Source organism: Amphiura filiformis, unplaced genomic scaffold (assembly GCF_039555335.1).
Source record: "Amphiura filiformis unplaced genomic scaffold, Afil_fr2py scaffold_70, whole genome shotgun sequence".
In the NCBI taxonomy this organism is placed as follows: domain Eukaryota; kingdom Metazoa; phylum Echinodermata; class Ophiuroidea; order Amphilepidida; family Amphiuridae; genus Amphiura; species Amphiura filiformis.
The window spans coordinates 346,238-369,556 of record NW_027305534.1 but is presented as its reverse complement, the minus strand read 5'-3'; the positions used below and the strand labels follow the sequence as shown (position 1 = coordinate 369,556).

The following is a 23,319-nucleotide window of genomic DNA, read 5'->3' as shown; positions in this document are numbered from 1 at the left end:
ACCCCAGAAGAACTACTCTGGAGGCGTTTCCTCTTTAAACTGAATTTATATTCGATTACTTTTGCAGAAAAGCGATTTTCACGCAAACTCAGTGAATACTTCCGTTTTCAGAGCATCAAGCTGATCAATTGATACAAATCGCTGAGGCAAAATGACGTCGCTTTTGCAAGTTAAAGAAATCTCAACTTCTGTTCTTTTTAAGTTATTTTATTTATATTACTTATATTTTAATTTGTGAATTACCATAGTATACCAACGTTTACACATAAACTGTATGAGAACGGACAGTCATGACAGGAACTCATCACAATTATTCCCCTCTAAAGTTTAAGTATGCCATTCAAATTGCAGGAGGTGTAAGGTCCCAGCTTACCATCACCTTGAGTATTGATGATGACAATGAAGTTGCACAAGGAGACACCACCACACTGACATGTAGCTATACTGGAAAAGCATCGGATAATCCTCTCTGGAGATTGGGATTTAATCATGGACCAGAGGACCCTGTTGATGTGGATCCAATACCATTGACCAGAATTGCACATTTCTATCTGTATACCACACCTGACAATCCCAATCCTATCTACGAGCCTCCCTTCAGTGAACCTGCGTATGTCATGACTATCGATAACGTCGATCTTGGTACCTCAGGATCAAGTCAACTTACAATAAACTTTGCCACACTGACTGATGCCAGACGATATTGGTGTCAAGTAAATATAGATACCGAAATTTTGTATGCAGATGCGAACCTTACTGTTATAGGTGAGTGTGTGATTCCATTGGGGACAGAAATATTATTTGTGTACTGAGTTTTGTGTTTATTTATTTATTTATTTATTTATTTATTTATTTATTTATTTATTTATTTATTTATTTATTTATTTATTTTATTTATTTTATTTATTTTATTTATTTTATTTATTTTATTTATTTTATTTATTTTTTTTATTTATTTATTTATTTATTTATTTATTTATTTATTTATTTATTTATTTATTTATTTATTTATTTATTCACTATTTGCTCTGATAATATAATCACAATATTTACACAAAGCATGTGAAACTTTCACTAAACATAAACCTTGTTCGTATTCACTCTCAGTACCTCTTCAGACGGTTGTTTTATCAAACGCAGGACAGAATTATGAAAATGGTTCTTCGGTTACAGTATTTGACGGCTTTTCTCATAAATTTAAGTGTATCGCCACTGCTGGAAATCCAGCAGCAAGTATAGGTTGGAAACTGGCAAATCAGCCTACTGATGCAGACGGTGAAAGCGAGGAAAAAACTAATGTAGATGACCCAAACTTGTTTGACACAGAAAGTACCAAAACCATCATACCATCATTTAATGCTCATCACAGAAGAAATGTTGAATGCAAAGGATGGCAGAGTAATGCAGTTTCTAGTGTTTATAGCTTTGTCTCTCTCGATATATTTGGTAAGTGAAAAATGAAATAAAACCGATTAAGCTTACTATATTTTAAACTTCTTCCTTTCAAATACACACTCGACAGTGATGCGTCATGTTTATTCTCAAACATGTCGAATGCGGAAATAACTATGTACTTTTTTATCAGGTATGCATTCCCGAGATATACATGAATATATACTTAAAACACTAGAATTATAGCATGGTTGAAATCCAGGTCCTATTATTAAAATATCGCTGGTATAAATGTAGTTGCATAAGGCCTACTTATCAGATCTCCCCTCTGTGATATACACCCTCAACCTATTTGTCATTTAGCTTCATTTGCCCGACTGCTGGTGCGTGATCATAGTCGATATGCCACTTTATTTAGGGGCTGTGCAATAAGGGTAAAATTGGGGGGGGGGGCGAAAGGGCGGGGCAAGCAATTGTTGAGAGGGAGGGCAAGCGATTTCCGGCACACATTCACGGACGCCTTTTAAATAAAACGCTCTAAAAAGTACGGAAACGTTTAAATATGCAAGTTTTCCTGCTGGCTGCTCGCAACATGTATCTAGATCATTTAAGGTTTGTAAATTAAGATCCCAAAAATATGTTATGCGCCGGCGGGGCAAAGAAATTTTAGCAGGCCGAGAGGGGGGGGGAGCATTTTTTGGCGTGCCGGGGGGCAAGCGATTTTTGGCGAGCCTTTTGGAAATTTTACCCTCGGGGAGGGGGCTTATAATTATTGTACAGCTCCTTAATTATTACTCATATGTTGTTTTATTGTCAATAACGAACAGAGCTTTCATTAGACGCACAGTTTCCACCTCGATATACCAGAGTACACAGATAATTCCAGCACAGCGAGTCTAGTCTGTGATTTGTTTTTGCCAAAACCTCAAGTGTTCCCTTCATCCAATGAGAATTTTAGTTATATCGAACGAAAGCTAACACTTCCCCTAAAACACCTTTTTACATTAGGTCAACAGATAATGCAATTCAATGTTATAGCAAGGCGAATGTGGTAAATCTGTTGAAAACTACTTATCCAAGCACATTTTTGACCAAAATGTAGGTTTTAAAAGTATTCCTTACAATATATTTCAAAGCACACTTATATTGGGCATATACTAGCTACATTAGACTGAGCGATGACCAATTCTCTTTAAATTGCAAATCTTGTGCAAAAAGTTACTGATTTCGCCTGTTTTGTCATACGGTTGTAAATTCAATGAACTACGACTTTGCTAAGTGCGAGTGCTTGCAAATTTTAATTAACCTTTATCATAAAAGACAAATACACTGAGAAACGAACCTTCACTTTCCACTTTCACGGAATTGCTGTTAAGGAATATAGTTTCTTTTAGATGAGATGATGCAACGCTTTCTCTTATTTTGAGTACAGTTCCACCATCTGATATAAACCAAGTTAAGATTTCTGACCAGACTAACCCAAGTGGTTACCCACAAGGTGCTACGGTGGATGTGATAGAAGGAAACCAACATGTATTTACCTGTGATGTCTTTCAAACTAGACCAAGTGCCAATATAGAATGGTTTATTGATAACATTAAGGTAGATACAGGTATTACCACACCTGTACCACCTTCGAATGGCGACAACCTTGAGGATACGTCAGGCAGTATCAAATTTACACCGACTAGAAGCCAGCACAAGAAAACTTTGGAGTGTAGAGTCAGCATTGATGTCACCGGTGCACCAGGAGCAATTGCAAGGAACATTGTGCTAAATGTTTATGGTAAGAATATTAGCAATCGATCCGCTGTTGATGCAAGAAATGTTTTTGTATTTTTAAAATGCTACTGTCCAACATTTAGGGAATAAGTCTATTTCAATCATTTACTAGGTCCACTTCGACTTCAACACTTAACCCCATCATTCCTGAGACCAAAATACCTAAATTAAAGTATTTTAGTCTCATATGATACATTGAAAGCAGATTCTCAGCTTTCAACACTTTTTTGACTTACAAAAGGGAAAATTTAGCTAAGTATCCATTTTGATTTGAAATAATAGTATTGATGAAAATAAGTAAATTAGTTGGCTGGCCGCTTTTTATCCTAGTGGTAGTTAGAGTTTAAAAAAAAAAGATTAATGGTTTCATGTCATCTGTTCCTGACACAACTCCTAGTAAATATTTTGCTATGCCCTGATGAACTTTACTGCACAAATTCCCTTTCACTATTTAAAAACCTTCCGATTTATTTTTACATTTCTTAAGTCTGTTATTAAAAATACGCATCGGTTGAGTACATGGGGCGATACATTTAGGGCAAAGTGCCAATCAGGTTCTACACGATGTGTAGTTCTTCCACCTCGTGGGCTTAAAGGTTAGCAACTATTTTAAACTGTTGCGATTTGGTAGTTCACACTATCTTGCGAATGGTAGTGAGCTTTGGCGAAAATTGCATTGATCATTTCATAGCGAGTGTGATCATTTCATAACTCATTAACAACAATAATAAAGCAAGTTTTTTAATTTATAGAATGAACTTTTGCAAAACATCAGGTAACATGGACAACCAAGTGTTATTTTTCATTCATACATACTCACGATATAACGACGTTTTTGATTGGGTTTGGGCCCTTTTTATGACCGTTTATGACCAGTAAGCGGGGCATAAACAAGCCGCGTCACGCAGCGTTGGAACCCAATTAACACGATCCACGATTTGCTAGTGTTGCGTACACGCGCATGTCACCGCGCCCTTCTCACGCGGAGCGTAAAAGATGACGCGCATATCACGCGTTGACTCCCGGCCTTTGACCTCAAGAGCCGAGCTGCTTCCTGCAAGTAGGCCTACTCATTTTCTCCCAATTTATGAAGGAAAACGGTATCGAAATGTTATTTAAACTTGTAAACCCTTATTATTTTCATCTGTATTGAATTCTAAGAATGTTGGGTATGTATGAACGGTCATGATCGCTATGAATGAACCCCTAATTCATAACCTCATTAATAAACGCGATGCGTGCGATCCAATTCTCGCTATTCGCAATAAGGCCGCCGCCAGCGGTTTGCGATGTAATCGTGATGTATCATGGGAAAATCGTGATGTATCATGGGAAAAGGTCGACATCCAAGTCCGCGCAATACGAATATTACCATGCTATTACATGGAACAATATTTTTTAGTTTGTCAATATAACGGTATTACACGCAAATCGATAGAGAAAAAATTAATTGTGCGCATTTCAAATCACATTATTAAGTATTAGTGAGTATCGATTCGCGTGTAACACCGTTATTTTGACAAAAAAAAAAATATTGTCACGTGTTCCTATGTAATAGCATGGTAATATTCGTATTGTGCGGACTTGGATGTCGACCTTTTCCCATGATACATCACGATTACATCGCAAACCGCTGGCGGCGCCCTTATTGCGAATAGCGAGAATTACATTTAGTTATTTGTGAAAACGCGAAAGCAAATAGAGGTCATTAATATCTCACAATTGACCGCAAAATGCGTAATTGTTCCATTGTCGCACACACTTGTTGTTGTGCGTCGAACAAATTACGCGCGCGCTGTCTGCCGTATTTGGATTGCGCGCTACCATATTACCAGATTGTGTTATCACTTTTGTTATTGGTGGTCCTGTTTTAGCCTGATCGAATTTTAGGAAGGGAAGATGTAAAAATCAACTATTTTTATAAACTTTTGAACAAAATTTTGTGTTATTTTGTAAGGTGGAGAGATTAAAGTGACGGTTATGAATGAGGTCAATATTAAACTGTGCATCGGTTATATGTCTGGCATTGTGAAAAATCTAAACATTTTGCTTTGGATCTCGGAATATCCCTCGATTCCAAAGGCAAAATGTTTAGATTTTTCACAATGCCCTCCAAATAACCGATGCGCAGTTATTAACCTCTAAATAATATATTAATTTATTTTTTGGTTGCTTCGACCAACAAAAGATCGCGTCGCATTAATTAATGACGATTTGTTTACTAGCTCAAAATTTCCATGCCGCTTGGTCAAAATTTGAGTGTCACAGTAAAAGGGGTTATAAACGTTATATGATTCCCATAATTTTTCCACTTATTTCACTGTTTTGACCCACCCTGTACATTGTGAAAAGTTTAAAAATCATTTGATTGGGAGAGTGGGTTGGGTAATATGGGAGCACATAGTTATAAAACGAGCCATCGGTACATAGTATAGGAGCACCAATAGGACTAAACTTTACGTCTTGTCTTAGTGATAATACTTTTGGAAATATTTGGTTCTGTTTTAGGACCTCCAGACAAACCAAGCATTGAAGGACAGAACATGCTAGTGGAAGGGATGGCGGAAACATTCACATGCAACGCTCTTAATGCATTTCCTGAAGGTGGAATAGAATGGTACATTGGGAATACAAACATCACAGATAGAATAGCTGAAAATGAACAGGATACTAGCGACTTTCGCTACGACATTTCAAGTGAGGTGAATTTTATGCCCTCAAGAGCAAATAATGGAGAAATGATTAAATGTGATGTTGTACATGAGACACTTACAGGGTCAGAAGAAAGAAGTAACTCACTGATGGTTGATGTACAATGTGAGTTCCTTCATTTGTCTCTATATCTGTCGCTCTATCAACCTGTTCTTTTTTTTCTCATTAATATGTGCATCCATATTTATCTCCCTCTTGTTCTGTTTCTAATATCTTTATCCAATGCACATAGCCAATGACCTTAATTTGTTGTCCTCCGTTGTAATACTTGCGATGATTACGGTCGGACTCGCAGGAGTATCAGATGAGTATCAGATGAATGGCGACAGACACAAAATAATCATTGTTTTCTGTTAAACTGAATCCGGTGTCGTGTTTTTATTCCGATTGATAAGAACGAAGTGCCCTCATGAAACTTTGTGAATGAATGAAATACATTACCTAGGACCTATAAAAATATACGTATTCTGTCTAACATGAATTATGGAATAAAATCGTTTCATAGGTAGATATACTTTTATTTCGTATTTGGCACCTTGCAGCTTGTGATAGCAACTGTTGATTGCCAGATTATTTACTTTATTTTACCTTATATTTTGATTATGTAGATAAGTCTGCTTTGTTTTCGTATTATTTAGAATGATATGAAAGGATTATTACTTAAAATTTTCTACAGTTTGTGCTGAAAACGTTTTGATTAGTAACACATGTCCTGTAGAGATCCGTGAAGGAATCTCTGTAGATCTGACATGCTCATCATCCAGCAGTAACCCTCAAACTACTCTAATATGGAGTAAAGGTGGTACACCTGTTCCTAACACACCAAGCCCAGTGTATGAAGATGGTGAATACGGTGGAACTACGACAACCCTAACATACTCAGGTCAATTTACTAGAGGTGATACAGGAACGGATATGATGTGCTGCGGAACTATTCCTACGATGTCGTGCAATCAATGTGACTCTTGTCTTTTGAACGTCCTTTGTAAGTTATGTGCACGATTTTCAGACACGTGTATGAATTTAAAAACAATCAGAAACACGGATTACGATTTCGCTAAAACATGTATGCCTTACGGCTTTCATCATGAAATTTCATCGAAATTCAGTCATGGCGAAATTATTTTCCAAAAAAAAAACCCTTAACGCATTTTGTTCAAGTGACATTGTCTTGTATTGTATCTTTAAAAGTAATGATAATTAGTTCATCAGCAGTTTTTGAGAAAAGCGCCAAATTTGGTTTTCTGTGCTTAAACCTAACATTCCTAGTCAATGAAAACTGCATAATTCTATTCTAAAGACACACAACTAGTAACAGTTTTCTCAAATTTTAGAATTAGAACCTTATACTATTTTATACCTTAAAATATCCCACATTTTGGTCAAAATTGGAAAATTTTCAAATTTTGATCTTTTTTGACACATAAAACGAAGAAAAAAACTCTGAACCTGTTACTATTTTTGTATCTTTAGAACATAAATGTGCAGTTTACATCGATGTATGGTGGGCGTAAAAAGGGCAAGGAAAACGAATTGGATGATTTTCTCAAATAACTACCTATCTGATGTGCTAGTTAGAGACTGTCTGCATCATTTCCTTCCGGAAAATGTATACTTGTTTCTACTAATATCTTCATTACTTTAAATGCAATACAAAACAAATTCTAAATATCCCACTTAGTGTGACCTTGCGTGCACCCTTACTTGTATTATATATATTACAATAAAGTATTGACATTTAAAACTATTAACTTTTAATGTACAACATTTGAAAGGATTATGAAGACCCGGGATCTATCCCCAATGGCAATGATTAGCATGATACATATTTTCCACGAAATTAAGGTAAACGTTAGCATGAACACTACTATTCACTATTTAATCTTTAGATCCTCCGGAAAGTGTTACTATAACCAAGTCAACGGACGACCCAGTGGTGGAGAACAGCTACGTATATATGGTTTGTAGTGCAGCAGGCAACCCTCAACCAAATATATTTGCCTGGGAACAGGACAACAAAATCACTGATCATACAACAAATACTGTTGTATATGACAATGTGTCAAGGGATAATGCTGGTTACTATACATGTATTGCTAACAATGGATTATCACCGGATGGCAGATCAGAAGATACACCATTAGTGATACATTGTAAGTAGTGTAGCATTGATGTCTTAAAATTAAAGAATAACCCAATCCCAAACAGAAACATCAAAACTAATAATGATTTATATAATAATGATGATGATAATTAAATTATAAAACGTCCTTCCTAAGATGTCAGAAGCCAGCTCACTGTTTTTCGGAAATCGCGTGATGTATGCAAATACGAATTTTACAGGTCTGCTTAGTAACGTATCAGACGGGTGTGGGGTGGGTGGGCGTGGACAGAGAACCACGCCCACAAAAACAACAACAAAACAGAACGCTCTTTCTTAAAATATTGATATGTTTAGCAATCTCCTTTAATCGCCGCGTCACTAAATCGCTCTTTTTCTTCAACAGATGCCGCGCAAATAAGCAACAAAGACGAAAATCAGGTTGGAGTAGAAGAAGGCGATGACGTATCGTTAGTATGCATTGCTGATGCTTTACCGGCACCAGCATTTACTTGGCTGAATCCAGATGGTATGGAACTTACGAATGCTACCGAGAGAGTTACAATAACATCTGAGACGATGAAGGAAGATGGCGTGCATGGAACAGAAATAAAAAGCATGTTGAATATCGCTGCTATAGATTCAGATAAAGACTATGGAGGATATACGTGTATTGCCAATAACAACATCGGGTCACAGGATATGTTTGTAATCTATGTCAATGGCACAAGTAAGTCAGCTATATATATATATACATCATCATCATCATCATCATCATCATCATCATCATCATCATCATCATCATCATCATCATCATTATTATTATTATTATTATTATTATTATTATTATTATTATTATTATTATTATTATTATTATTATTATTATTATTATTATTAGAGAGGGCGGCCTATCTGCCAGTGGCGTAACTAGGGTTGGTAGCGCTCGGGACAAGAAACAAAATTTGCTCCCCTGCACCCCCCCCCGAGAATATCTTAGATGTGGGCAATCCTTGAAACAATTGTGCGCGGAGAGCTCGAAATTTTGGACAAATAAGGCATACCACTATTTAATTTTGGTTACTAGAAGTTAAATATCTTAAAATGTTCTTTCAATTGATTTCGTGCTGAAATGCGCGCGAAGCGCGAACAAATTTTGACTTTCATCGCTTGGAAGGGCGCAAAATCGATGCTGAATTGGTCAATTTGGCGCCCCCCTAAAGGTAGCGCCCGGGGCACGTTGCCCCCGTCTGCCCCCCGGTAGTTACGCCACTGCTATCTGCTGTGTCCTGGCAGAACATCAGTCAATATGAGACATTAAATATTAAATGCGAGGATCCAGAGGATGCATGCCTGAGAAAGCTCCGTTTCTTTATTATTATTATTATTATTATTATTATTATTCCCCATTTCCATTTAATTTATTTGTTTAACATCGTTCCCATTATTTTATCAAATCTACCGTTTCTTACATTCCCCTTTTAACTTATTTTTTCTTGCTTAGCTTTTAATTTTCTGTTTGCATGTTATTTATTTCATTCTGTTCTCATTATTTTAGCTTCTTTTTTTTTTGTACATGATTTTTACATTATTTATTTATTTATTTATTTATTTATTTATTTATTTATTTATTTATTTATTCTTTCACTATATTGGATTCATTCCTTCCTCCCATGTCCTTACGATTTTTCCCGTATTTATTACTTCCTTTCATGGCGTGTCTACTGTCGTTCAACCGTAATTATCATTACTTGGCTCTGCGTCGTTTATGAGCGCGATAGCGTAGTGCTGTGTTATCTGCGCGGTATTGCTGTGTGTTTGGGCACTGGTTCTTGGACTTGGTTCGCGGCGTTGCTCTTTGTAGCCTCGGGGGCAGCCAGGAGGGAAGTTATGCGTGGAATGTAGGGGGGGTTGATGTAGTACTTAAACCCAGTAGGTGGAAATTTGGCCAACATGCTGAAACGGTATGATAGTTCTGCTGGCTATTCCTTGTAGACCGTACTGAAATGCCATTGTAGTCTGATCGTATTGTAGGCAACAATATTTTTAAATATAAATTGAATCAAGTCTGACTTTCTTACTGACTGCAAACTCAATAAGGCCCTTCAGTGGTTAGAAGACTTGTGAATTTGTGAAAAACATATGTGACATGTTCCCATAAACACTTGTGTACATTTGCCAACTGGCGTGCGTACCCACACAGAGTTGAGCGCTTGTGCGTACCTGCAAACACTTGTACTCATGCGTGAGTACTATCTAGTTAGTAGTAGTAGTAGTAGTAGTAGTAGTAGTAGTAGTAGTAGTAGTAGTAGTAGTAGTAGTAGTAGTAGTAGTAGTAGTAGTAGTAGTAGTAGTAGTAGTTAGTAGTAGTAGTAGTAGTAGTAGTAGTAGTAGTAGTAGTAGTGGTAGTAGTAGTAGTAGTAGTAGTAGTAGTAGTAGTATCATACCACCCACCCACCCCCAGGGTCGACTCTGATGGGCAGCCTTACACCCTGGTAAGGTGGTGGATTAACAATTTGTCACCAAAATGAACTTTTACTGATATTTTACCTTCCTTTAGCGGTACCAACTGTTGTTTCCGACCTACACACAGTAAATACAACGGTCACAGAAATCGAAATCTCTTGGAGTCCGGGTTATGCCGGTGGAACCAATTTAGAACAAACATCCTATGTTGCACATCGAGTAAAAACAAGTGATGAAGATTGGACGGAGGAACAGTCTGATACTGAAAATGACCACGTTATTAAAGGACTTGAACCGGATACTACATATGAAATCAGAGTGGTGGCAGAGAATAGGATTGGCAGAAGTCCAGCCGCATTTACTGAAGCTACAACAAAGGGTACATTAAAACTTTAAATTAAGGAAAGTGATAACGATCAATATTATTACTCTAAACTATGTGGTTAAATCTTACATATTGCAGTCATTCACAGTCAACATTTCATTCTCAAAACCCTTTGTCATCATCACCATCATCATCACCAATATCATCATCATCATCATCATCATCATCATCATCATCATCATCATCATCATCATCATCATCACTACTATTTTAATACTGACTGTGCTTTGGTATATTTCATACATTTTTCTTGCATTTAAGCCAATGTAGCACCACCAGAACCTCCAAAAACAAGTAACATCGGAGCTATTCTTGGTAGTACGATGGGTGTAATTATTGCTGTACTTCTTGTAATAATCTTTTACCTTTTACGCAAACAACACGGTGATACGTTTAGAGGTATGAGTACAAAAATTGAAAAATTAATAATATTATTTAAACAAAAACCAGTGCAATTAAAGGAACATTTCGTGATGCTAGCATCCTCTTTTTATGACATTTTTTCAGTAGATATCCACGAAAAAAGCTTATTCCCAAAATTTCATTTGTTTCCGATTTTGTGTTTGCGAGTTATGCACGATTTTGTGTATTACACTGCTCCATAGGCCACTGTTGTAATTTCGTTGTGATACACCAGAACGTAATTCAAATTTGACGATATTTTTGCTAAACGAATTTATCTGCAAGAATTTTTTTGTACATATACATTATGTAGTCAGAGGTTTCCGGTGGTATAAAAATCTCAACTTTATTTGAGAAAAGTGGGGGACGAGGCTGTGGATCACGAAATGCCCTTACATATTTATTATTATTATTATTATTATTATTATTATTATTATTATTATTATTATTATTATTATTAATTATTATTATTATTATTATTATTATTATTATTATTATTATTATTATTATTATTATTATTATTATTTATTTATATATTTATTATTGTTGTATTTTTTATATCTTTTCATTATTCATTATACAGATCATGAACCGGGAACAGGATCAACAAAGTAATTATAAGCATTCTTATAAGTAGAATGTATAAGATGTTAGCGGCAAATATTTCGTGTTTTCCCTTGTATCCCCTTAATTTTTACGATGTTGACCCTGGTTGAGGTCAAAATTTGACCTTTGACCTTTTTGCTTATCACTCAAGAACCGTACGTCCCAGGTTTGTTCAAACTATACTTTTATGAATCCTTATGACTAGAGCAATACTTTGGTGGGGTTTAAAACAAGATTCTGAAATTTGACCCAATGTAACCTTTGACCCAATGCTGGGACCCCCCTGTAGAGGATTGATTTAGTTGGCCACCCAGAAGTTATTGCCTTTGACCCATAGAAAATAATTATATAAGCCAACCTTTTATAACACGCCAAGTCGCTTCAAATGGCTTCTTTCCTTAGGTATATATCCAACTTGTTCCAATTGCAAAACAACACTATCAACCAACCAAACAACATGAACAACAACGGTTGTTAATCTCGTACATTATATGTAAATTTCTTTCTTTGAGTAAGACTACAGCTTACAGGTACCGCAAGAGCGTCATCAAATGAAACCAGACAACATGACGGTACGCGCAATTCTGGATTTGTAGGTAGGTCAAACGGGCTGTTCTTATTGGATCATTCCTCTATATATAAATATATTAGACTATCATTCTTAATTTCATTTCAGATATAGATACCTAAATGCATCTCCTTTTACTGTTTTTTTCTCTGTCTTTCCCCCTCCTTCTTCTCAACATTATCATCTCTCTCTCCCCTGTTTCTCCTTCCCACTCTTTCTCGTTTGCTCTCGCTCTCATTCCCCCTCACCCTCTGCCTCTTTTCCAACTGTCTCTCTCTCCCTCTACCTCGATACCCCCTCTCCCTATCTCTCGCTTTCCCCTTTTGAGCTCAATATAATTGCACAATTGCACCTCTGAATATATAATGGCAATCATCATCCATTGGTCCAGTTTGTTTACTTGTTTCAAAAGTAACATCAACGAAAGTAGAATCACAAGTAGAAAGTAATTGCATTGTTCTCTTTTATTATTTCAGATACTGATTTGAATGAGCAGGTAGAGGAACCATATGTCAAATATTTATTAAAGCAATTTATATTTCCACGAGAAAACTTGCACATTCAAAACGAGCTTGGCCATGGCGAATTCGGGAAAGTATTATTAGGAATGGCTACGGGAATAGTGGTGGGAGAAAGGGAAACAAAGGTTGCTGTTAAGACGCTAAAAGGTGAATATTTGATCGACACGTAGGCTATTTTTAAGTCAATTTAAAATGGCATTATAAATGAAATGTGTGTTAATGTCAAGTAAGCTCAATCGATAAGGCGTTCGACTGTGGTACGAGAGGTTACGGGTTCGAACACTGGCGGTGCCTAGTACGCTCACGTGAAAAAAATTGAGTTAGCTTGAAATTCCCCTGGACAAGGAACTCGCTGCTAATTTGTCTCGTTGTAACCCGTACGAAACTCGGGGAGCTGATCCTGGTTGCGATGGTTATTTGTGGAATGTCTAGGGTGTGCGCTCTTGAAGCAGCAAAGTCCCTGATTTGTTGTTTAATGGTTTGCGGAATTATGTGGGGCCGTAGTGGTCAGCGACAACCTGTAAAGTGTGCTGAGGCTTGTGGATCAACGTCTAGGCGTTGTGTCTGTGCGTAGCGCACTATAAATCACAGCGCTTTCTTCTTTTTTTTTTAATGACAGTGTCGAAGTCTAAATTTGACATTATTTCTTAATAGAATTTCATACTTTCTATCCTTATCAAGACAATGCTAATGATGAAACAAAGCAGCAGTTAATGAAAGAATTCAATCAGATGAAATCACTTATGCCAGCACTTGTAAAACAAAAGAACAGAAATGTCGTACAACTGCTTGGTGGATGCATGGATGAAGGTATGAACTTCTTATCATCATGATCCTGTTTTGACTCCTTTCTCTTTATGTACTTTGTCTGTTTATATCCACGTGTTGTCGTCCGGTATATTCTTCCAATTATTATTATTAATATACAGGTTGTAACGAAAATATTATACAATTTAGACAGTAGTATTAGGCAAATATTCCACTTATTTTACCTGGTCGTCAAGTAAATGTCTTTAGCTACTACCTACGCTTTGTTTCAATAATATCGGTGGTCTGGAAGCGAAGATATGGCTAATTGTGTAAAGTAGTCCCAAAGCAGCTTTAGCCACACGGGGTTTTGAAGTTTATTTTAATTCGTAAGTTTGAAATACCTATCGTGTTATTTATTTACTTATGTCGAATATGTGAAAGAAAAAAAGAAAAACCTTTGTTTTTATTCTGAGATCTTTGATGATAAGCATGCGTGTTCAATTTACGCGGTACAAACTAGATATGTGCGAAAAATCGGGCAGAGCGTTTGGACCTGCACTAGGAAAGAAACTAATTTAAGTTTTTCTGTTAGTCAAGAATGTACTGATTCCATTGCATATAGGCCCCCCTAACATTGTTGCTATTTTCATTTTTTTTTATAAAAAGCGAAATAGTTGTATACATTGTATTGTTACAATTGGTATAACACGTAAGCCAATTTGCATATAGGTGATGCGATCAAGCAAAATCAGTCGAAACTCGGAAATAATACATTTTCAGTTTTTTATAGGATAGTAACAAACATTTGCAAAGTTGCATTTTGCAGAAAAGTCCATTGCAATTGAACAATCAGTTCCAAAGATACGAGCAATTAAAGAGTTTCCAAAACAATAGAAAACAAAAAGAAATATTTCCTTTGTTTGGCTATATCTCAAAATCAATATTTCCGAGTTCCGACTGATTTTGCTTGATCGCATCACATATTCTCTTGAACGTATCTTTACATTAGTCGGATGGTTGACAACACATTCTGGCGGTACATTTCACATGATTTTTCGAGTCAAATTAGACTAAAATAGGTATAGAATTAACTCAAATTTGTCATTATGCCATTATTAACAAATCTGTCTGCTGTAAATTTAGATCCACCATACATGATTTTAGAATATATGGAAAATGGCAACCTAAAGACTCGGCTCCGTGAAAGTAGAACTATTGGAGATGGCACATATGGCAACCTCTTCGCTGGTAGTAAATCCTTTACACCAACACAATTGATGGGCTTTGCGCACCAAGTCGCCAATGGGATGGCATTTCTAGCGCGACAAAAGGTGACCGTTTTATAATAATAAATCATATATAATGACACAAATTATGCCCAACCCATTCCACAAATATTATTAGGAAAATAATACGGGAGCGTCCTGTGTTTATAGTCTGTCATTCAGTTTGGAATTAATTAATGACGATTTTTTTAAATTAATATTATATGTGAATAAGGTTTTTATTTTCATTTCTTACTTGATAACATTTGCCTTTTAACGTGTATCATTTTCCAGTGCATTCACCGAGATCTCGCTGCACGAAATGTTCTCTTGAATAAAAGATTTGAATGCAAAGTATCTGACTTTGGTTTGGCTGAAGACATCAAGAATGTTGAAGTGTTTCATCGGCAAAATGAGGTGAATCTTATTTAAATTACGTGTAACTACTTTGTGTGTTCTATACCTTGAGTATCCAACTTAAAAACTAGTAATTTCATTTATAACGTCAATGGCGTTGTTGATGTGATCTTGAATTCATATTTCTTTTCGTGATCTTATTTTAGTGTCGTTTGCCAATACGTTGGATGGCAATCGAGTCCATTCTTGGTGATGTGCACACTACAGAAAGTGACGTGTGGTCTTTTGGTGTATTGCTGTGGGAGATTGTTACTCTAGGTAAGGTTAAAGAAAATGTTATGCCTCAAAGCCCATCGCAGTTTCAAAAACGAATGCAGAATGAGGGTTTTTTTTAAGGTTATTAGTATTTTTAAATATATTTTAAAAACTAAATTTTGAGTTAAGATGTCATTTTCGAGTGTTCAAAAGTACAGAGCTTACAATTGTGGTTGATATACACAATTGAAGTACAAATATCAATTGTTTATACCTAAACAATACGAGTATCGAATTCTTCCATTATTTTAAGACGTAACTTTTTTTTAGCCTAAAGAGCCATTTTGTGTGTGTGTTGTTATTACTAAATATGTATATAGTAACATTCAGTTAAATATTGCATTTTGTTTGCAGCGCAATAATTTAGCAACCGTTAAATTTCAAGTGTAAAGCCGTAGCCTTTTCATTTATTTAATTCCCATAAATGTTCTATTTTACTCTATTTCTAAAGGATCAAGACCATATCCAAAGTTGAAAGGCGATGACATTCGGAAACTTCTGAAGAATGGGCAGAGAATGCCGCGGCCTAAACACTGCAGTGAACAATTGTACGTATGTATATCTAACCTCATAAATATAATAAAGCATGAATATGAAGTTCTGACAGAAATTAAGCAAACATTTAGATCTTCCAAACATTATTCTTTGTGTTTTTCCGTATTCTTTAAAACTCGGTATTGTTTTTGGTATTGTGTCGCAGAGATATTGTTTTATTCAATAAGTATGTGCATCGCTTCAGTGGCATGCGCAAAGGGTGCCGGGGACCACAACAACTTGGGGGGGGGGGAATTCTCAGTCAGGAAATAGAAACATTTGGTTAGTTGAGATGAAAAGAGAGTGATTGGTGAAAGAAGTATTGTTTTTGGAGATTGTTAAGGATTTGAGTGTTTGGAGAAAGCAGCACCATTTCTGTGCGAGGATTTTATACGCAAGGAAGTGAATAAGGATATTTACATCAGCCGTCCAGAACATTGCACCAGAACTCTATGGTCACCAAGAAGAAGATAGACGGCTAAGTAGTAATTAGTTAAAAGAGTGATTATATTTGATTATATTGTATGTGCATTTGTTATCAAGCACATTTTACTTTCAATTAAAGACTTAGATTTTGTTAAATTAATCAAACAGTGTATTAGTGTTGTGCATTTGTGTGAATTTGGGTAAAAAGGTGATTTTGGCCTTGAGTCATTGCGGCTCCTAACAAAAATATAGTCATCAAAATTTACCTTAATGAAGACCAAACTAGTAACATTTGTCTTAATGTTGAGGGAGCGGTCAGCTATTCTCCCCCAAAGGAGTGCCGTGTGTTCTTGCCACGGACGCCACAAATCCTAGCTCCTAACTTTTATTTCTTAGGAGAGTCGGGGGGAGGCAACATAAAATTCTGCCTACGTCAAATGCTTCGTTTTATTCATTCGAAGCGGTTATTATAAACAGTAAACAAAATACGTCTTCTGAATACGGGGACTTTAATATGAATATTAGTGGGTATTTTGTAACTGTCTACTCAATAAATGCAATTTAATTTATGATGTACAATAACTGGGTAGTGGGGATGTACTTGATGCGCGGATCACCCAAACCTTGACCAAGCGGTGTCAACCTCATCTCGATACCCAAACTGTTATGAGTCCCAGGATGCTTTCAGTTTAGGCAATGCTTAATAGCGCACATCCCTGCCGCACTGTTTAGATTCTGGGATGACGGGGCTAGCAACCCCCAATCCTGTAAACATTTTGCTACGAAAAAGACAAGACAAACAAGCTTGGACTCCTCAGTAAGGTATGGAGCTGACTGCATTACCATCAGTGGGTACTCAATTTGCTGCAGCAGGGATAGACCCGATACAATAGGAGGAGGAGGTATTGCTGGCTACTGCCTAGAAGGTGTCACCATTTTCCATGACAAGGACCTGGACTCTACAGACCTGGAACTGATGTGGTTCTTAGTGTCTCTTATATCTCGGAAGCTACTGGTTGATGTAGTGTACAGACCACCGGATAGCAACAGTGATATCATTAGTTTACTTGGATATCAACACCTTGTTTAAACTTACCGAGTTCAGCGCCCAATCTGTGGTACTTGGAGACCTCAACGAGATGAGATTCACACTAGAATCCTGAAAGAGTCAGCGCTGAATTAGCAAGACCTCTCAGCCGTCTATTTGAGCTGTGCTTCGCAAAGGGAGTGTCCCCCGCCTGTGGAAGTGTGCATCAATCATCCTGGTCCATAAGAGGGATTCAAAGGCTAATCCGTTCATGTACCACCCCATCTCTATTCTTAGCAACATCAGCAAGGTTATGGAGGCAGTGGTGCAGCAGTAGCTTCAGAATTACCTCTTACAGCACTATGTCATATCAGACAGACAGACAGTTTACATTTAGACCTCATCATCTGACATCCTTACCATCCTCTCTCAGCAATGGTCCAATGCTCTAGACAGAGGTCATGAAGTGCGTTTAATTGCCTTGGACATCAATGGAGCATTTGACAAGGTTTGGCATAAAGGACTTTGCACCAAGCTAAAAGAAAAAGGAGTTTCTGACAAGCTTCTGACCTGGATAGCAAGCTACCTTTCCAACCGGTCCATCAAAGTGGTTCTATCTGGCCAATCCTCAAATAATACATCCATCAATGCCTCTGTACCACAAGGCTCAATCCTTGGCCTGCTGCTGTTCTCTGTCTTTATTGATGATCTGGAAGATGAATGCGAGAATTCCCTTTATCTGTATGCAGATGACTCCACCCTATTCTGTGAAATCAGATCAAGTGATGGCAGCATGGTTGTAACAGCAAACCTAAACATGGACATGGAGAGAATGAGGACCTGGGCAGACAAGTGGAAAGTGATCTTTGAGGCCTCCAAGTGTAAAGCCTTGACTATCTCAAGAAAAATGAACCCAACTAGGTCAGACCTCTTTTTTGGTAACACCAAACTGGTAACACTCAAATGGTCTAAGCACATTGCCAACACTGCTGCCAGAGCTCGACAAAAGCTTGTGGCCCTAAGGAGAGTAGAAAACAAGGTTGATGTGAAAAGGAGAGCCACAGTTTACAAGCCCCGGGTTCGTAGTGTTATGAAGTACGCCTCACTATGCTGGATGAGTGCTGCAAATACCGCCCTGAAGCTCCTTGACTCCATACGGAATAAAGGTGTAAATGAGCAGCAGGAAAGAATGGATCAAGGAAGTGTTTCCTGGCCAGGTAATAATTGGGGTACATCGAAATCACGACTACGTAATCATGACCTAAATGATGTAATGAGAAACTGCTGAAATATATCGGGATAAAATAATACATGGTCAACAAAAAGCACATGAATTTTACTTTAATGCGTTTTCATCATCCCTGATTTCGTGCTCTAGATACAACATCATGTTAGCATGCTGGGAAAAGGAGCCCTCTAAGCGACCATCATTTGAACATTTAATGAAGCTCCTCAATGAAGTGCTAGAGGGACAGAATGTAAGTATCACCGATATACTTTAGGGAAGGTGTAATATGGACTTGACATTAAGTATAGAATATTTTTATGAAGTGTCAAGACAAGTGTGATAGGAGTCTGAAATATGGTGTCAAACCATGGGTTTGCATTATTTGGTTAATAATGTAGTAAATGACTTAAAGGAGGCTGAATTTGAGATTTGTGAGGGGCAAAATTGCAGAATTTGAGTAACTTTGAGCAAGTATTATCATATGTATTGTGCTTTGAGGTAAAACCCGAATAAAATCTTATTACCTGCATTTAAAAATCTTACACTTGCCCATCACGTGTGAATTAACCATAACGATATCCGGGGGTGATTCGCATTATTATTAGACTCTTTATTTGAGATACTTCCAATGTCACATTACAAAACAAAATAGTACCGGTAATTGAAATGCAGAGATACATAAAATGTTAGTATTTGTGGGACAAACTTTATTCTCTAAGTAATATAAAACGAGTAAATCATAGGCTAATTCCTAATACTGAACAATGATCTATTTCTCCAGAGCTACCTATCATTGGCAGACTTTGAGACCAAGTTGTATGAGGACGTCTCTTTCCCAGCTCCAAACGAAAAGGTGTAGATGAGTCGACTGAACGACCTAAACGAGGACAAAAAGCACATGATGGCGAATTTTGTATATATTGAATTTTATTAAATTAATTAAATTTACTTATAATTTGAAGCAAAAGCAATTAAAATGTGATAAAAGAATGTTCCGTTATAGTTGAAAAGAACGTGGAAAATGTGAAGCATATCTTGAGGTTCCACAAATGGGTAATATCTGACAAATTTACGCATTGCGGTTCGAAAGCGCATGTTGAGAAGTTAATATATATATTCATAAGTACACCCCCTAGAACTATGAACTTTGGTTTACATGACTACCTTATGCTACTGATTCCAGAGTTGTAATCACAGACTTGTACAATTGTAAATAGCTGTAAATGACAAGTGTCCGAAAATGGATGAAAACCTGCCTGGACTATTATTTGGGTAGTTCGTGGCACGAAAGTGCATGCTGAGATGCTATTATTTTCATATGTTTATCTAAACCAAAACCCAAAATATAACATGTTTAAAACGATTTAAAACGTTTTTTGTGTTTGCTGGGGCGTAAAGGGTTTGGGGCATATCATCGATGCACATAAACTCAACACACAAAGTATAGAAACGATTATAGATGGTCAGATATATCGGGAAGTGAAATATATAGCAAAAACTTAATTAATGTATATAAAGCATTTGATACCTTTTTGATGCTCTACGATATCATTTGGTCGAGTTATGGGCGCTTGAGTTGGGCTACACCCATTTAAAAATGAAAAGGCGATGAGTAGGCATAATTTATTAAAAGCGACACATTTCGAAAAACAGGTTTACCGAACTTTCATTTATTTTGGTAGCAAATGAATTACAAACAATTTAAACAGTGAAATGGTTTTGAGCGAATTGGTTTTGAGCAAAAATGCGAGTGCATTAAAAACTCTAGGGACATCCTGTTATTGTCTTGTGGTTGTTATAAAGGATGGAAAGTATTATGTTATAACACGAATAAAGAAATATCGTTTGACAATCAAGTACAAAACTGACAAGAGTTATATCATAAAGGTAATGTAATGGTCATTTAATCGAACAACATGTAGATAAGATATTACAACAATATTTGAGGCATTTCTTGTAAATATATTTCTTCAATGACAAATAACATAAAATTGCTGGAAGTGGAATGTAAATAGCTCAATATAAGGCGACGAACACAAAACCTGTTCGGTCCGACCGATCCCGATTTTCCATTTTTGAGATTTGTAAACTTGCTGTATTCATGTGAAGTCAACTCTTTTCTAGCGTTATTTTGCTAACAGTGGCGTAGCTAGAGTGGCAAGGGAGGGCACGTGTCCAGATCGATTCAGCGCCCCCTTCTAAGCGGTTAATGTCAAAATGTAAAAATTGTTTCATGGATGAGGAGTGGGTCATCATTATGTATCCTTGCCCCACCCGCCCGTAGAAACGGTGCAGTGTGTTGCTATCTGTATACTCGTGATAGCAATTTGCATGGTGCAGTGTGTTGCTATCTTCTCCTGATAGCATTTTTCATTGCGCAGTGTGTTGCTATCTACTCCTGAAAGCAGTTTGTATGGTGCAGTGTGTTGCTATCTACTCCTGGTAGTAGATTGTATGGTTCAGTGTGTTGCTATCTACTCCTGATAGCAGTTTGCATGTTGCAATGTGTTACTATCTACTCCACTCCTGATAACAGTTTGCATGGTGCAGTGTGTTGCTATCTACTCCTGGTAGCAGTTTGTATGGTGCATTGTGTAGCCATCTACTCATGATAGCAGTTTGTATGGTGCAGTGTGTTGCTATCTACTCCTGGTAGCAGATTGTATGGTTCAGTGTGTTGCTATCTACTCCTGATAGCAGTTTGCATGTTGCAATGTGTTACTATCTACTCCACTCCTGATAACAGTTTGCATGGTGCAGTGTGTTGCTATCTACTCCTGGTAGCAGTTTGTATGGTGCATTGTGTAGCCATGTACTCATGATAGCAGTTTGCATGTTGCAGTGTGTTACTATCTACTCCTGATAGCAATTTGCATGGTGCAGTGTGATACTATCTACTCCTGATAGCAGATTGCATGGTGCAGTGTTTTTTTTCTGCAAACTTACACAGGAACCAGTTTTTCTATGGCCAAATTGCATCAGGAAAAAAATTTGTCAAAAAATTTCACCAGATGAAGTCTTAGGTCGGGTTTTGGAAAAATTCAAAATGGCCGCCAAAATAGGTGGTTTTTTTTCAAGATTTTGCACTTTCTGTATAGTTTTAGGCCAAAACACCAAGTAATATGTCTTTCTATATCGTCGCCAGAGTGCTACACTATCGTAAGTGACATTTTTGGCCAAAATGAGATTTTGACTAATTATGGAAGGCCGTATAAAAGCGCACATTTTAAACCAGGTTTTAAGTTTCAAAATTGCTTAATTATTTTTTAATTAATAAAATAAAATATCGTAAGTGCAATGAAATTTTAATTAATGCATGTAACACTATCGTATGTGCCACTTACGACAGTCGTGCACGCTAATTTTGTATTTCATTTGCTGTAAGACCATCGTATGTGCCACATACGCTACTTTATTGGGCCTAAACAACAAAATTACGGAATGCTACACCATCGTAACTGCAAAACAATCTCTTACACATCACTGGCTGTGACGCTGACGGCTGTATACGTTGTCATCATGCTGTCTAAGTTCATAGCTCCCGTGACTGGTAATAGAGGCGATAAATCCGGTGTTTTTAGTTTTAGATTCATTAATAAATCTTGAGAGATATCATTACGGAAAAAGGTGTCTTGCTATTGTAAGTATTATGTGCCAAAATAAATTAACACTTGTTTTAAAATGACAATGACAAAATATTGGATATTTGAGCCGATATTACGTATATCCTAATTTAGCAATGAATGCTACACTATCGTATGTGGCACATACGACAGTGTTGCACTCTACACTTATTTCTATTTGAGTGCAACACTATCGTATGTGGCACATACGATAGTGTTGCACTCTACACTCATTTCAATTTGAGTGTAACTCTATCGTATGTGGCACTTACGACATCTAAATCAGTCAATAATTCATCGATTTATTAACTATAACACCAGTTATATAATTTATATTATTAAAATCAAATTGCTTTACATTCCTATGTCATTTTATGGCTACTTGGAAACAAACGGCTACGCTAAACACAAAAATGGTCCTCCTGTAAAACTGTCCAAACTGCACTTACGATAGCACTCTGCCGACGATATGTTTTTGAGGCAGCTAATTCCATATCTGCCATTAATATAATGGCCATATGAATATCTAGATTGAATTATGGCAAACATTTAAAAAGGCCGCAAAAATAGGTGTTTTTCAAGGTTTTACCACTTTTTGTATAATTTTAGGCCAAAAGCACCAGGTAATATGTCTTTCTATATATTTTTGAGGCCGATTGTTCCATATCTGCCATTAATATAATGGTCATATGAATATCTAGATTGAAATATGGCAAAAATTAAAAATGGCCGCCAAGATCACCTTTTTTAAAGAATTTGCTGACATGGACCCATTTATATTGAGTAATACCTCTTTTTGGGTGTTTTCATGTCGCAGACTATGAATCTCTACTAGATAATAATTGATTGATTAATCATTGTG

The 23,319-nt window shown here is 36.7% G+C and overlaps 1 protein-coding gene across 1 annotated transcript; it reads left to right on the top strand.

The window, feature by feature from the left end:
- The first annotated feature begins 290 nt into the window (after positions 1 to 290).
- On the top strand, positions 291 to 21,879 carry LOC140144653 (uncharacterized). The gene is made up of 19 exons (XM_072166464.1): positions 291 to 765; positions 1,108 to 1,446; positions 2,825 to 3,178; positions 5,683 to 5,991; positions 6,563 to 6,871; positions 7,776 to 8,039; positions 8,394 to 8,717; positions 10,545 to 10,829; positions 11,097 to 11,234; positions 11,821 to 11,848; positions 12,360 to 12,439; positions 12,888 to 13,079; positions 13,614 to 13,742; positions 14,826 to 15,013; positions 15,242 to 15,364; positions 15,511 to 15,622; positions 16,071 to 16,167; positions 18,985 to 19,084; positions 19,616 to 21,879. The coding sequence occupies exons 1-19, from the start codon at positions 291 to 293 to the stop codon at positions 19,691 to 19,693; spliced, it is 3,924 nt and encodes a 1,307-aa protein (XP_072022565.1). The 3' UTR covers positions 19,694 to 21,879.
- Positions 21,880 to 23,319: the final 1,440 nt, after the last annotated feature.